Raw genomic sequence first — 13782 nt, 5'->3', positions numbered from 1 at the left:
TAGGTTCTTAGCAAAAAGGAACATTCCTTCTTTCTGCTAATTACACCTTGAAATTACATGCCATACTGAGTGCAAATTATTTGTTGGTGTCAATCAGGAACAGTCTTTGAAGCAGCAGCAGCACCTTTGCAAATTTCCAAGTGTCTGAGTTTTAATTCCTGCAAAACTTCTTTGCTGTTTTGTGACAATGGATCTTTTAAAATTCAAGGTAGGCTGCATAAAAGCCCCAAACCAGAGCCCATGGAGTATGTGTGTAAACTATATGCATGCACAGGTTCAGTGTCAAGAGGCTTCCAAACCATTGGGAAGAGTGAAGTGGCTGCCTCACGTTGAAAATTCTTGGGAAGAGGGGCAGTGGCAGCAGCTTTCCCAGCTGTTCCTCCCAATTTATCCTGGCTTTTCCTTTTTTTTGGGGGGGGGAGGATAGTGTACCACATTAGTCTCCCCAGTTAGAGCCAGTGTGGTGTAGTGGTGAAGAGCGATGGACTCGTAATCTGGTGAACCAGGTTCGATTCCCCGCTCCTCCACATGCAGCTGCACCTTGGGCTAGTCACACTTCTCTAAAGTCTCTCAGCCTCACCTCACAGAGTATTTGTTGTGGGGCAGGAAGGGAAAGGAGATTGTTAGCCGCTTTGAGACTCCTTAAGGCGAGTAAAAGGCAGGATATCAAGTCCAAACTCCTCCTCCTCCTCTTCTTCTTCTTCACCACCATGATATGTTTCTATCATGAGTGGTGACTACAAACCCCAAACTAATTCTGCAGTTGCTAGCTCTCTTCATCTGCTATCTTCATTCTGTTGTGCTCTAACAAGGAAATAGGCAGCTGTTGTTTTTTACAATCTGAACACAGAAATCTTGACTTGTAACACGCATGGTGATAAGGATGAGACTCTTTATCAAATCTGTCAGTTTTTGTTTAGCTGAGCTACATACCTCAACTCTGCTTATTCTTTTGACTACTCAGAAATAGTAATATACACAGTTTTGATCTATCTCTAAGATTTCCAAACAGCAGTTTATGTAAATGAAAGGCCAAAGCCTATGTATTTGTGCTAGATGCCATATGTTAGTTGGTGCTATTGAAGGAAACAAAAATGTTATTTTTAGAACTTGGCTTGGGAGCTAAAGCTCTGAGCATGGATATTTAACATTTTTTGCTTCTCTCTCTGTGTGTTTTTAAACACAAAGCTTTATTTGTCTTCCTGTCTTTCCTCTAGGGAACTCAAGGCAATGTTCATGAAGATCCTAGGCAGTCTTCTCTCCAGGCACTGATTAGATGCAGACCTGCTTAGCTTCAGTCGGGCTGCTGCATTATGTGCCATACCCCTGGACCCAATATTGTTCATATTGCTCATTTCAATGTCTCTGCTACCAGCCTGAAGATAGAACTAGTGTTGCCACATTCCAGTGAGGTAGCCTTAGACAAGTTTATTTTGACACACGCTTCCAAGGACTAGGGCCCACTTCTCGGTTGGTGTGTGTGTGTGTGCAGTGGTGGCTGGTGTCCATTGAGACTGGCGGGGCATAAGAGAGGAGGCCAACAGTAGACAGAGACAGAGCCAATGACGGTGCAACCACAGCCAATAATAGACAAAGCCAAGTAATTTTAGTTTCCTCCCCATCCTCCTTCCTGCTCAGGGGCAATGCTGAAACAAAGGAGGAGGAAGGTTACACCCTGGACTGGTTGTCAGGAAGAAGGGAGGTAGGTGGGGGCTGACTGAGGGCAGCAAGTGCCCCATACACCCTAATGTAGCAGCCTCTGCTGCCTTGTGTGGTATTCATGTGAAAGCCCTTCTTCCCTTGCTGTTCCATATGGTTGAAACTGCATTCTAGAATGCTTGTGCAATGCCACTTTTCCTACGTCCTTCAAATCTCTCCTCAAAGCCCACCTTTTCCATGAACGCTTTGGAGCAGACCCCTTTGTCCCATGCCCTCTAGTAACTTAACCTGTACCTAAGATTAAGCATGTGCAATCGAAACAACTGCCTATTCCTTCCTGTTTACCTCGGCCTCCATTCCCCACCCCTTTCAGTTTCTTCTGTGTCACGTTACAATCTCCAGGTCAGGGCTGCTTACACTCTGAAGCACTGTTGTCTGGTAGTGGTGGTGATGATGATGATGATTATGCCAGTAACATGGATATTAATTCCATAATATTTTGAGACAAAAGATAATGCAACTACATAGAACACAGAAAACAAGTCTATAAATACATACAAATATTTGATTTTCGCTAGACTAGGCTGGGGATGTTTTTGGAAGTTTCTTGGTAGGTTTTGATAAGTATTCAGCAACTTGCGGTATCACATATTTTTACGTGAGAGTCATGAAATGTGGAATTAGATCCAGAAATCCCACCACATGAGTGGAAGGCGCTTGTATATGGGGATCACCAGTTCCCGCTCCCCCCTCCTATACCCACAGTGTGTTACATCCTATGAAATCTGGCTCCAGAGGATTGGTGGGGGAATACTGTAGAGCAGCTGCTTGGAATGTAAGTAATTAAAAGTGAGGAGATCAGTGACACACCCTCACTCTCCGCTCATGCAAACTAGGGTCTTCAGATCCAGCCCAAAGTCAAGCCACAGGCAGCTTCTAGAAGGCTCTTCTCCATCTCACGGTCCTGCCTGTGGAGTAGTCAGTGAAATTAGTTATCTTTGTTAAAATTGAATGGGGAAATTAACAGCCAGGCTTAATTTTTTCATCCCGCAGCAAAGGAAATTCTAAAGGGCACATGATGGAATGCTTTCTTCTAGCTTGTTGGCAACCCATGTAAGTTGCGACTGAATGTTCTCAGAAACAAATGCCCATTTATTTTATATGTATAAAGTGCAGTTTTGAAACTATGAGTCACTTGGCCTGATACCGACCAATTAGGCCTGTTTTTCTTAAGGGCAAACATTTTATTTCTGGCTCCTTATCAGCATATTGCTTAATATCCCAAATACAACATAGGAGAAGTATTATTCTGTTGTTTACACATTAAAAGTGAATTTACATAACAACAGGGCTCTGGGGGAGTTTCCTAATGTCAGATTCTGCAGTTAAAATGCTTTCAAAAGTGGGGTTGCAAGATGAGCACAAAGAGTTTACTTTGTGAACAACCATAATAGGGCAATCAGTTTACACTTGGAATTTGGGAGATGTGCTGCTAATGTGTAGAATACATTCTTAGGGAACATTCTGTTTCCTAAAGGTGCCTTTCTACCTGTGGTTGTGAAAACTGAAGTTAATGTAAAGTAAAGGTAAAGGGACCCCTGACCATTAGGTCCAGTCGTGGCCGACTCTGGGGTTGCGGCGCTCATCTCGCTTTATTGGCCAAGGGAGCCGGCGTACAGCTTCCGGGTCATGTAGCCAGCATGACTAAGCTGCTTCTGGCGAACCAGAGCAGCGCACGGAAACGCCGTTTACCTTCCCGCTGGAGCGGTACCTATTTATCTACTTGCACTTTGACATGCTTTTGAACTGCTTGGTTGGCAGGAGCAGGGACTGAGCAACGGGAGCTCACCCCATTGCGGGGATTCGAACCGCCGAACTTCTGATCGGCAAGTCCTAGGCTCTGTGGTTTAAAGTTGTACCTAATATAGAACTAAGCATTGCAAGACAGTGTAAGAGTCAGCACCCCATAGAAGAAAGTTAAGTTTTGGTTTTGCAACCTAAACAGAATTATATGATCACAGAATAACAGCACTTTCAGCCTTTTACCAAATTGTTCCTCAAATGTGTGTGTATGCTTTCTCTTTTCTGTTTCATTTTTTTCTTTCTGGGGAGGAAGGGAATGGGGAGGGATAGTGTAGTTATGACACCGTGACTGAACAATGTGATTTTTAATAAATATAAAAATCACAAATTATTAGCTGAATCCTACTGGACATTTTGCCACTTAATGTTAAGTAATGCCATCATGAAGTGAAATGACTAATATTGAGTATAGAAACTTGAGCAGGTAGCGTGGGGGGGGGATTAAGATAAGGGGGAATTTTGCACGGGGTTAAGTTCCTATATCTTCCATTTAAGAAATGTGTGTCCTGCATATATAAACTCTTGTGCATGACAACAGTCATGCACCTATTTTGTCACATGCTTGGGTTCCTGGAACCCGTTGCTAATGGATGACACCGACATGTGCATTATCAGTGTAGGAAATGTTAGTGGGAAACAGCCCATATATGTTGGTGGGCATCAGCCAGGAGCAAAGGTGGAGGGCACATTTCTTTGTTGTACCTGTGGCAGTGATTTTTTTCACAGCAATAACAATAACGTAAAGGTTAGGCTTTGTGCATGACGCTTAATAGTTCAAAGACAACAAACAACACAGGGAGACATTGCTTCCCACTAGTATAGCTGTCATAATAGAATAAGAAATCTTTTCCCATAGTCATCTTGTAAATCATGTGCAGGAACATTAAAATGACATTTTGCCCAGCAGAACATCATCAAATATTTATATACCCAAGTGAAAATAGCCTTTTGAGCACAGTGGGAGAGCATCTTACCTTAATAAAAAATGCAGTGATAATGGAACCTTTTCCCATGAAGGAGGGTGGATTAACCTTTTCCATGAGCTTAGTGAAGGTAAAAGGTGAAAAATTATAACAAAGCTTGGGCAGAATCGAAGCAGTTTTTAGTTTTAATGGAATGGAAGGCTATGCTGAGCTGGTTATTAGTACAAATGAGCCATCACTTTATCATTTAGTTTTTGAAATTAATTGTGTTGATGTAATGTGCTGGAATCCACTGGATTAATTATGTGCTAAGTGAAAACAAGTTAACTGCTCAAAAAGGGGCCTTTCTGGGGAGGAGAGGGGTTAAATAGATGTGATAGTTAATGTGAGACTGATACTGCAAAAAGCCCTTGTAAGAGCTTCAGTATTTTTTTGGATGACTGCTACTAAAGCAGGTATGCTTCTACTCAAAAGCAGGCTATTGCATGGGGTTTCTTATAATAAATTGAGTTACTTTGGCATCCCCAAAAGGGAATGCTAGGATTTGTGCATGAGCAGGTATTCTACAGTAAAATCCATTAAATTGTTTATTAATGCCAGGTTGACTATGGACACTTGCAGTTTTTCAAACACTTCTGCAGTGATTTGGAGAGCCATCTCTTTTTTTTCACCATTCATGCCCTAGTATGTGGGGAGTTTTTTCTCATGTCTTTATATGGCATTGTATATGTATGGAATACTAGATATTTTTTTTAAGTGTGGGGGCAAAACACCCCAAATTCAGGGTCATCACCACCATTTAATGCACTGAGGGTTTGTGCGGTCATCAAAAATGTTCAAGGAAGGCAAGAGTAATCGGGAAATCTTGACTCGAAAGGTTCACTGTATGAGGAAACACTTGTTGCTATAGAGCAGTCCTCCTAAACCAGCAATGCCCAATACACCAATCACCTGACAAATGATTCGGGATAGTGGAGAAATTCTGACCGCAACTCTTTGTTCCCTAAACACAAAAAGGGATGCATCAAATATTCTGACCATTCCTAAAACAAAGGCTGCATTGAAAGCTGCAACTCAGTTGCATCTATGATTGTTGACTTCTAAAGAAAATGCCCAATGCAGATGTTACTGCAGACTTGCAGTTTCCAGGGAAAAGAGGAAGCACAATTCATATATAGATGAACAGAATCCAGTAAGGCATGCATGATATCCCTACATTCCCATCTCTTGCCGTGGCCATGCCTCTTGGCTAGGTCAGTGCCTCAGATACTAGTCAAGGAGAAGGGAAGAAATCCCTCAAGCTCCAGAAGTGTCCACCACCAAGCTTGCATGTGTACGTATCTTTTTATGTGTAAATAGCCAATAAAAATAAGTGCAATTCTGTTTTATAATGGTTGCTAGCAGCACAGCACTGCATACAAAAGATTCATTTGTACACCTACTATTAGTCTCATTCATTGTAATATAGTTGGACCATGCAGGGGTCTTTCTCTCCCTGTGTTTTGCAAATAACATGCTGAGAAGAAATTAGGATTGTGATAATGAACACACACACACACACACTTTAAAATTGTTCATAGGATACCCTAACTGTGTAGCTTATAGAAACGATTTGTTTCTGCACAGATTCCTTCCAGGGGATGACAGATGGCGTGTTCATCTTTGAAGATATTTCCGTGGAAGACAACAAGAGTATACAAGGCTATGATGCTATTGTTGTAGAACAATGGACTGTGCTGGAAGTAAGTGTGTTGTTTTGCTTTTGTTTGTTTCCTAATATCTTGAATCACAACCTAATGAGAAACTAATAGGTTTTTTTTTAAAAAAAATCTTGCTTGCTGTGTCTATTAGCAATAACTTATTTAGCAATTTTCAGTATCCAAGATGTCTTACGATCTTTTAAAATTTATTCTCTCAGCAATCCCAGTGGACTACCCAAAGGAGCATTAGGGAAAACAGTGAAAGGTCTAGTTGTTATATTAATTTGTTACCCACTTAGTTTTTTCATGTCTTATTAAAAAGAGGTTTCATATTGCACTGATAAAACTAGTGTTGGGATATCTGAGCAGCTTCAAACGTTTCATTTTCCTACATATATGCTGAACAATGTTATGAAAGGTGCTTTCATCCTGTCCCCACCCTTGCTGCAGCTTTCTCAAAACAGTAGGTAAGAAGGAGCTTTAGAGAGGGATAGATTTTTTTGTTTTGTTTCCTTCCCCCCTACCATAAGGTTGCCAATTTTTTCCCAATGAATCCAGGGACACTTTTCAACTTCAATGGATTTTTGTATGGGGACTGATTTGTAAATCCGGGGACTATCCCCGGGAAATGGGGACATCTGATAACCTTACCCTACCAGCATTACATATAGAGAAAAGAACACTGGTTCCATCCTGCAAAGGTAGGAAAAAAGTAATACATAAAGCAGGGCTCTGAATCATTTTTAAATGAGGGTCTTTGTGGTGCCAGTCAAGTCTCCTTTGTTTATTGCAAGGCCTTTGGAATCATCGAAATAGAATGCATGTAGTTACAAAGAATGTCACAAATGTGCTTTGCAGGTCATTTGGCTCTTGCTATGTGTTTAATCAACTCAGTGTTTAAGTGCATGGTTAACATCAAGCATGCAGCTCCTAAAAAAGAAATAAAACCCTTTTATATTACATCTGCTTATCCCTGCTTAACTCCAGAGCTAGCAATCCCAGCAAATTTACACACATTTATACCAAATTATTTCAGTCTGTTTTAAAATCATTATTATTAATAGCAGTATACTTAAAACATTTATACCTGCTTTTCTGTGTGTTTCAAGATAACTCATGAAAACTTAAAAACAATTTTGAAATAGAAGCAGTCACACGACACCTTTGAAGCACATTTGAAACACATTCTTTCTCTCAAAGAATTCTGGGCACTGTGGTTTAACCCTCACATAGTTACAATTCCTAGGAACCCTTAATAAACTACAGTGCCCAGAATTGAGGCAAAGAATGTACTTTGAAGTTTAGAGTGTACACAACCTAAGAAACAGCCAAAGCTGGACAGCAGAGTAATTAAAAGCTAAGTTTTAGCAGTTCATACAAAGATGCATCAGAAAGTAGACACATGGGTCTCTTTATAGAGGTCATTCTACAGTCTAGTACAACCTTTCTCAACCTTGGGTCCCTATATGTTATTGGACTACAACTCCCATCATCCCTAGTGGTCAGGGGTGATGGGAGTTGTAGTCTTAAGTACACATAGGGAGTTGAGAAAGGCTGTTATAGTAACTGCAGCTAAAAAGGTTATAATGTTGCCATCTGCCATTTTTCAGATGATAAGGGTATAATTAACAGGGCCTCGGTTGTTGAATGAAGCTCCCAAGCAGGTTCATGAAAAGAAGTATTCTAGTCCCAGACTATATAAGGGTTTAAAGGTAAGACCAGCATTTTTAATTCTGCCCAGGAACAAATTGGCAGCCAGTGCAGCTGAGAGTGCTATACAAGGCATTCTGGGGGGTTTAAGAGCAAATGCAGTTTTAAGTATGCATACAGGAGCTCAGACTGGAAGCTGTTTTCTGTATAGTCATGTTATTGAGTGTTTCACCTGTTTACTTTCTGCATGTCAGGCTGCTGTTAAAGATGCAGCAGCAGTAGAAAAAAAGTGGGTAGGAAATCCTAAGACTGAAATCCAATATATATTTTCTTGGGTTCAAATCCTACCGCATTCAACAGAACTCACTTCCAAGTAAGCATGCATTAGATTGGGTTGCATAGTCCCATGCATCTTACTCCGAAGTGAGTCCCACTGTGTTCAAGTTGAGTTTCCATTATGTGAGTGTGTACATGGTTGCAGCCTTTTAGTGCCCCATTTCCCATTAGTTCTGCCTATTGCAACTTCCTGGATCTGCCTACATTTACATACTCTGCCTTCCCGCTCCCTACCTAATGGGTACCAGCTGCCATGTGGTAATGCTGAATCCTGAAGCATTTCTGAGCTACATACTAAAAAAAGATCAGAATCACTAGACCATGCTTCTTCCTAGCCCTGTGTTTGAATTACATTGTAAGTAGCCTGATTGCCTTACCTTTTGAGACAGCCCCCTTAGCTTCTTTTCAGAAGGATACCAGTCTCACCCTCGAAGGATCAAGAACACAAGTGGATAGTCTCACTTCTTCAAGAATCCTGTCTTTAAGTTGCACAAGTTTAACATAGAAAGTAGGAGTCGTGGCTGTGTTCATAATGTCTTCTCTAACTGTGGAGTCAGAACTGACACAAGTACCTTTATCTCCAAAGTGTACCATAAATTGGTCACAGCAAACTGCTGTGAGTGTCACTATCCCCAGGAGGACTAAAATATAGAGGTCCACCACTTAGAACAGTCCACCTGAACAAAACTGGACACAATAGTGCTGGTGAAGTAGAATGTTTAGGGTGCCATCACAAATTGGTTTCTGAAATTAGTTCTGGGCCATGTTTAGTAAGTTTTGATATAAGTTTTCTTTCAGTGCTGTAGATATTTCCTTCAACAACTCAGTAAACAAAGCTGAATGGATTCTCTCCAGAAGAAGGTGGGGATCTAGGAATGATTGCATTAACCACTCAGGGTGTCCCCTGGTTCCTGAACCTGACTAGTGTGTTGTCAGAACTACCAGTCCTGTTAGCAGAAACATCCTACAGGAGGCATCAGAAAACCAGTTGGGCATATCAGCTTCCAAGGGTAGATCATTCTACTCAGTGTCCCACCCATACAAAATTATAGGACATAAGAATAAATCATTATTTTACTTTTTCAGTTTGACATATATAGGGTCTTATGTCATCTTCCTTCCAGGCACTGACTAGACCCAGACCTGCTTAGCATTAGCAAGCTGGGTGCATTGTGTTCCTTCAGACTAAACCCTAAGTCTGCATAGGCTGCACAGTAGAGCTTTTGCTAAATGTGAAATTATTTTCCGTAAGTTTCCTTTCCCTTCCTCTTGGGCATGAAACACCTAAGTGCCCCTTAGGATTCTTCCAAATAATTTTTTTTGTGTGTGTGTCCTGCTGTAAGAGTGCGCTTAGCAGTGGAAGTTCAGTTGTGTTTTCGTTCACAACTTCATTTAACTGTGTTTGTGTGCATTATATCAAGTTTGAGCAGGAATCTGCATCTCCTTATGGACAAAAAGCATGGCGTGCTTAATTTCTAACAACAGAGGAGCCTCCCAAGTGTAAGCAAGGGGAACATGTTCAACACTCTGATGCGCTCGGTATGTGTGTAAAATGTCACTGAGTAGAGAATGTAAAGCTTCCAGCTGTCACAGTATGTAGTCCTTGCCAAGTAATAGGCAGGATGCAGTAGTGCTGAGTTATTTAACTCTTAAAATTTAGAACAAACTGTGGCATTCTTGCCTTTTTGCGCAGGGGCCTCTTAATGATTACATGCCTTAAGCTGCCCTATTACTTCTACCCTATAAATGTTGGGCTGCATTAATTCCACTAGACTTTGTGTGATCTAGCATTGAAACCTCTTTGATTTTAATTCTCTTTGCATAGGAAAGTCCCTTGTTAACCAGAGCCTACACAACCTTTCTTTGCTTCCCCACATCTTGCCTGTCGTCATGTTTTTGCACCAAATAAAAGAAGATAATTCTTTTGCAAGCTGATCCTTTTGCAAGTTCTGCAAAATAATTCCCTGGCTGCACGATGTTGGTGAAACTTCATTTCTTGAGTGAAGGTTTTCTCTGAAAATACGTCCTGTGACTTAAGAGAATTTAGGTGGTGGTGACAGTTGTCTCTCTCTAGCTCTTCTGGAGACATTGGAGTGCCTTTTTTGTGGTTGCTGCTGCTGTGCATTTTCAGCATTTTGACACGAAGTATGAGTACACAGTTTCAATCTGTTGAGATGGCAGATTGCCTAGTGGAAATGATTCCACGGTGTAGCCATGTTTTTGCTGCAGAGCATTCATAAAGCAGAGCTCTTTACTGATGAGGGGTTTGGGGTTTGCGAGGTGGGTGAGCAGGAGCGACGTAAATACGATGATCTGCTGTTCTTTCTGGAAGTGTCTATGAAGAGCCAGCTCTGATTTGGCCTTCATTCTCGATCTGTTAAATGTGTGGTGAGTTTGGGCTTGAGCAACACAGTTTGATGCCTGCTGCTGAACAAACTACGCATGCCTAAAGCAACAGGGGGCCAAAAGTGATGAGCGTGAAATTCAGCCCTTTGAAAGGTCCTGGATGCTGTTTGAAGGTGACCTAGAAAGAAGGTGGGAGAAGATTTTGGTAGGTGCCCTTTGGGCTTCTCTTTCTATATGGATGAGAAAGGGGTTGTTGAGCAATGTGTATTTGGGCTTTTTTCCTTTAAAAGGCTTTTTTGATGTGTGCGTGTTTCTGTTTAGCTTAGAAATATTCAGAATGCCAAGGATCAGGTTTTGCAGAAACTGTTCTTAGATGTAACAGCGTAGCTTGGCAGCAGTTTCTGTCCTTAATGTTTAAAAGTGCTGCACTTTGAACATAGGGATCATTTCTTACACCATTTTTGTATTGTGTTTGTACTAAGTAAGGGGTATGAAAGTAAACAGACATCTGAATAAAAAGAACTTCATTTTTCAAGCTGTTTTCGCCATTGTTTATCTCTGAGCTTATCATACATTTTAGAGGCTCTTTCCTTCAACTATACAATCTTGCAGGAAGTGCAGAGATAGTGGAACTTGGGTTTTCAAACTAAAATGCTAAGTAAAACAGAATGTTGTGAACACTGGCCCAACTGAATGCAAAAGTGCATTATAATTTGTATGTCTGAATTACATAAACGTCCAGAATTTTACCAAACATGGTTACACTGACACAAATTCAGGCACACTCCAGTTTAATATTCCTGTAACTACTTGATAAGAAGTTTGTGTGTGTGTGAATCCATGTAGGAAGAGTGTTGGGGTGAAATAGCAAATGTGTGTGTTGGGAAACTGGGACTTGTCCTCTACTTAATTCATAAAGCAAATAACACCAAGCCAGCTTTGTCCTTCAGCAGAATACATTTAAGATACAGTGTACAAAGCAAAGATAATGGCAAGATTTTTCTGAATTGGCTGGATTTTGGGCCCTTAGAAGTAGCCTAGCTGAAATGCATGGTTTTGCGTATAGCTTTTTACCTCCAGATTCTTTAATAACTGCAATCTAAATGACTGAGAGGTGTTATTTTTTTACAGTCTAATGTTCTGCACACCCTAATCTCCAAGCAGGGAGAGATTTCAAGAATCTGAGCCTACACCTTAGGTTTGGTTCTGTTGGAGTGAAAGTCCCGGGGGGCGGGCGGAACTGGTGAGCTTTTCTCTAGTGTAAGGTTTGTTTACACTCTCTGTAGCATAAGCAAGCAGGACCCAAAATGCATGAGGAATCAGATGCCACATTTTGAAGTAGGTGAAGTAGTCCACCTCCCCACCAGAACCATCACCAGTAAGATAATTGAATCCAGAGGAATGAAATTAACTGACTTAAGCCCTGGCTCCTTATGGTCCTTCTCCTGCTCAGGGTCCTCATTTTGTCTTAATAATATGCTGCTGAATGCCAGGTCAGTGAATGAGGTGTTGTAGCAACGTAGACCCCTTTGCCTGGGGGCAGCGTGGTGGTGGTGCAAAGGATAGGTCACAGTAGCATATCTGTGATTCTGCCTCCCTTTCCATGTACTCCGTCTGGCACACTGCCAATATTAAAAATATTATCTGCTTGATGCTGGAGACGGGGTGCTTGTTCCACCCATCTCACTGGTTTTCTGCTTCACTCACTCCAAGCTGGACTTGTAGCACAATCCTGTAGATGTCTACTCAGAAGGCTGTTCCAGTAAGCTCAATAGGACTTACTCCCTTGTTAGTGTGCTCATAGCCTTACAGATTCTTGTTGTGGAAAAGCTGAGATCGATAAAAGAAGCTCCACACAATGAAGAACTGACCTTTTCATTTCAGGAAATGCCTTGAGCGTCCAGTGCATCTGTGTGTGCTGAGCATTCCCTAACATCATAAAGAACGGGGGGAAACTGAGTCAGAACCTCTTTTCTTTTCAGCTTTTGGGGGAGAGATGTTTAGCGAAGTCCATAGGCCCCACTGCCTGTATTCGTTTGTGGTTTGTGCCTTTCTTTGTGGTTTCAAAGAGGGAAGTTACCAGGCACTTATCAGGGCTGTTTATGTCATATGCTGTCATAGCCTTCTCCAACATGGTGGTGTTTCCTAGAATGTTTTGGACTGCAATTTAATCAGTTGCAGCCAGTTTAGCTAATGGTAAAGGATGATGGGAGTCATAGTCCAGAATGTCTGGGGAGCATCATGCTGAAGATTTGCTATCTTTCTTCAACAAACAAGTGATTGAGGTAGATTGATGGCCAGTTACATCGCTTCAAATTCTAAAATTGTAACTTCAACCCACCAATTGGGCATGGGGAATTAATTGCTGCAAATGAGCTTCCCCCTGTGTTATATGGCTTCTAGATTTTGTTGTTTTGTTTGTTTCTCAATTTTGTTTTATTTTTATATCTGCAGCAGGAGGAAAAAGATAAAATTGCTAATGCAGGTTGTTTTCCTTTCTAGTGACTTGGCCTAGATATTTCCCCCCTCTTATTTCTCAAATTGCAGAGCTTTCTAGTTTTTCCTAATGAGCTAGACTATTGCTGAGTGAGAAAAGAAGAAAAAAACCTACAAAATCATAAGTAAAATTGAATTCTTTTTATCTGCTGCAAGACAGGAAAACAGCCATCTCAACATGCTCTGGTTTTTGACACTCAAGGTGTGATCAGAGATTACTTATCAACTGCAGGAGAATGGGGAATGAGAGAATGAGTTCATTAAATTTTTGCTCGCTTGCTCTCTCACAGAAGGAAACGTCTCTCAGTTTGATTTGTAGATCAGCCCACACTATCTCCCCCCCTCAACTCCCTGCGACTATGCTTTTTTAAAAAGAAAAAATCTTTTGTCTCGAGGTTTTGACCATTTCTTCTTATGTTGAGCTTAAAAAATAAATAAATCATACGTTGTTGCTATAGATTCACCTTACGTGTTGATTGGGTTACAACTTAACATTTCTGCTGTCTCCAATGATAAGTATGAAATGTCATTTTAAATGCTTGGGTTGTTAGTGCCCTTTAATCACTTCCTCTAATAGCAAATGCAGGTGGTGAGCACAGACAGAAATGGAGCCAAGATGGAGCCACCAAAAAACAAGAAGACATGCTCTTTTCAGAAGAATAAATATACTTTAAAAGTATATTTAAAAAGTATACTTAAAAAGAAAACAATGGAAACTGGGCATACTGAGAAGCCATATAATGTTTACTGTCAATTGGATTAACAACAACAACAACAACAACAACAACAACAATAATAATATACTGCCC

At 41.0% G+C, this 13782-nt stretch overlaps 1 protein-coding gene across 4 annotated transcripts in view; it reads left to right on the top strand.

The window, feature by feature from the left end:
- The window catches only part of RFTN1 (raftlin, lipid raft linker 1), a 101050-nt gene that overhangs the window by 76556 nt on the left and 10712 nt on the right, over nt 1-13782 (top strand). For all 4 annotated transcript variants that reach the window (XM_083468235.1, XM_083468236.1, XM_083468237.1 and 1 more), the window contains exon 7: nt 6072-6187. In XM_083468235.1, the coding sequence (XP_083324361.1) occupies nt 6072-6187 (116 nt within the window). The remainder of the gene's footprint in view (nt 1-6071; nt 6188-13782) is intronic.

Source organism: Podarcis liolepis (assembly GCF_965112155.1).
Source record: "Podarcis liolepis genome assembly, chromosome: 12".
NCBI classification, from domain to species: domain Eukaryota; kingdom Metazoa; phylum Chordata; class Lepidosauria; order Squamata; family Lacertidae; genus Podarcis; species Podarcis liolepis.
This window is presented reverse-complemented; position numbering and strand designations above follow the sequence as displayed.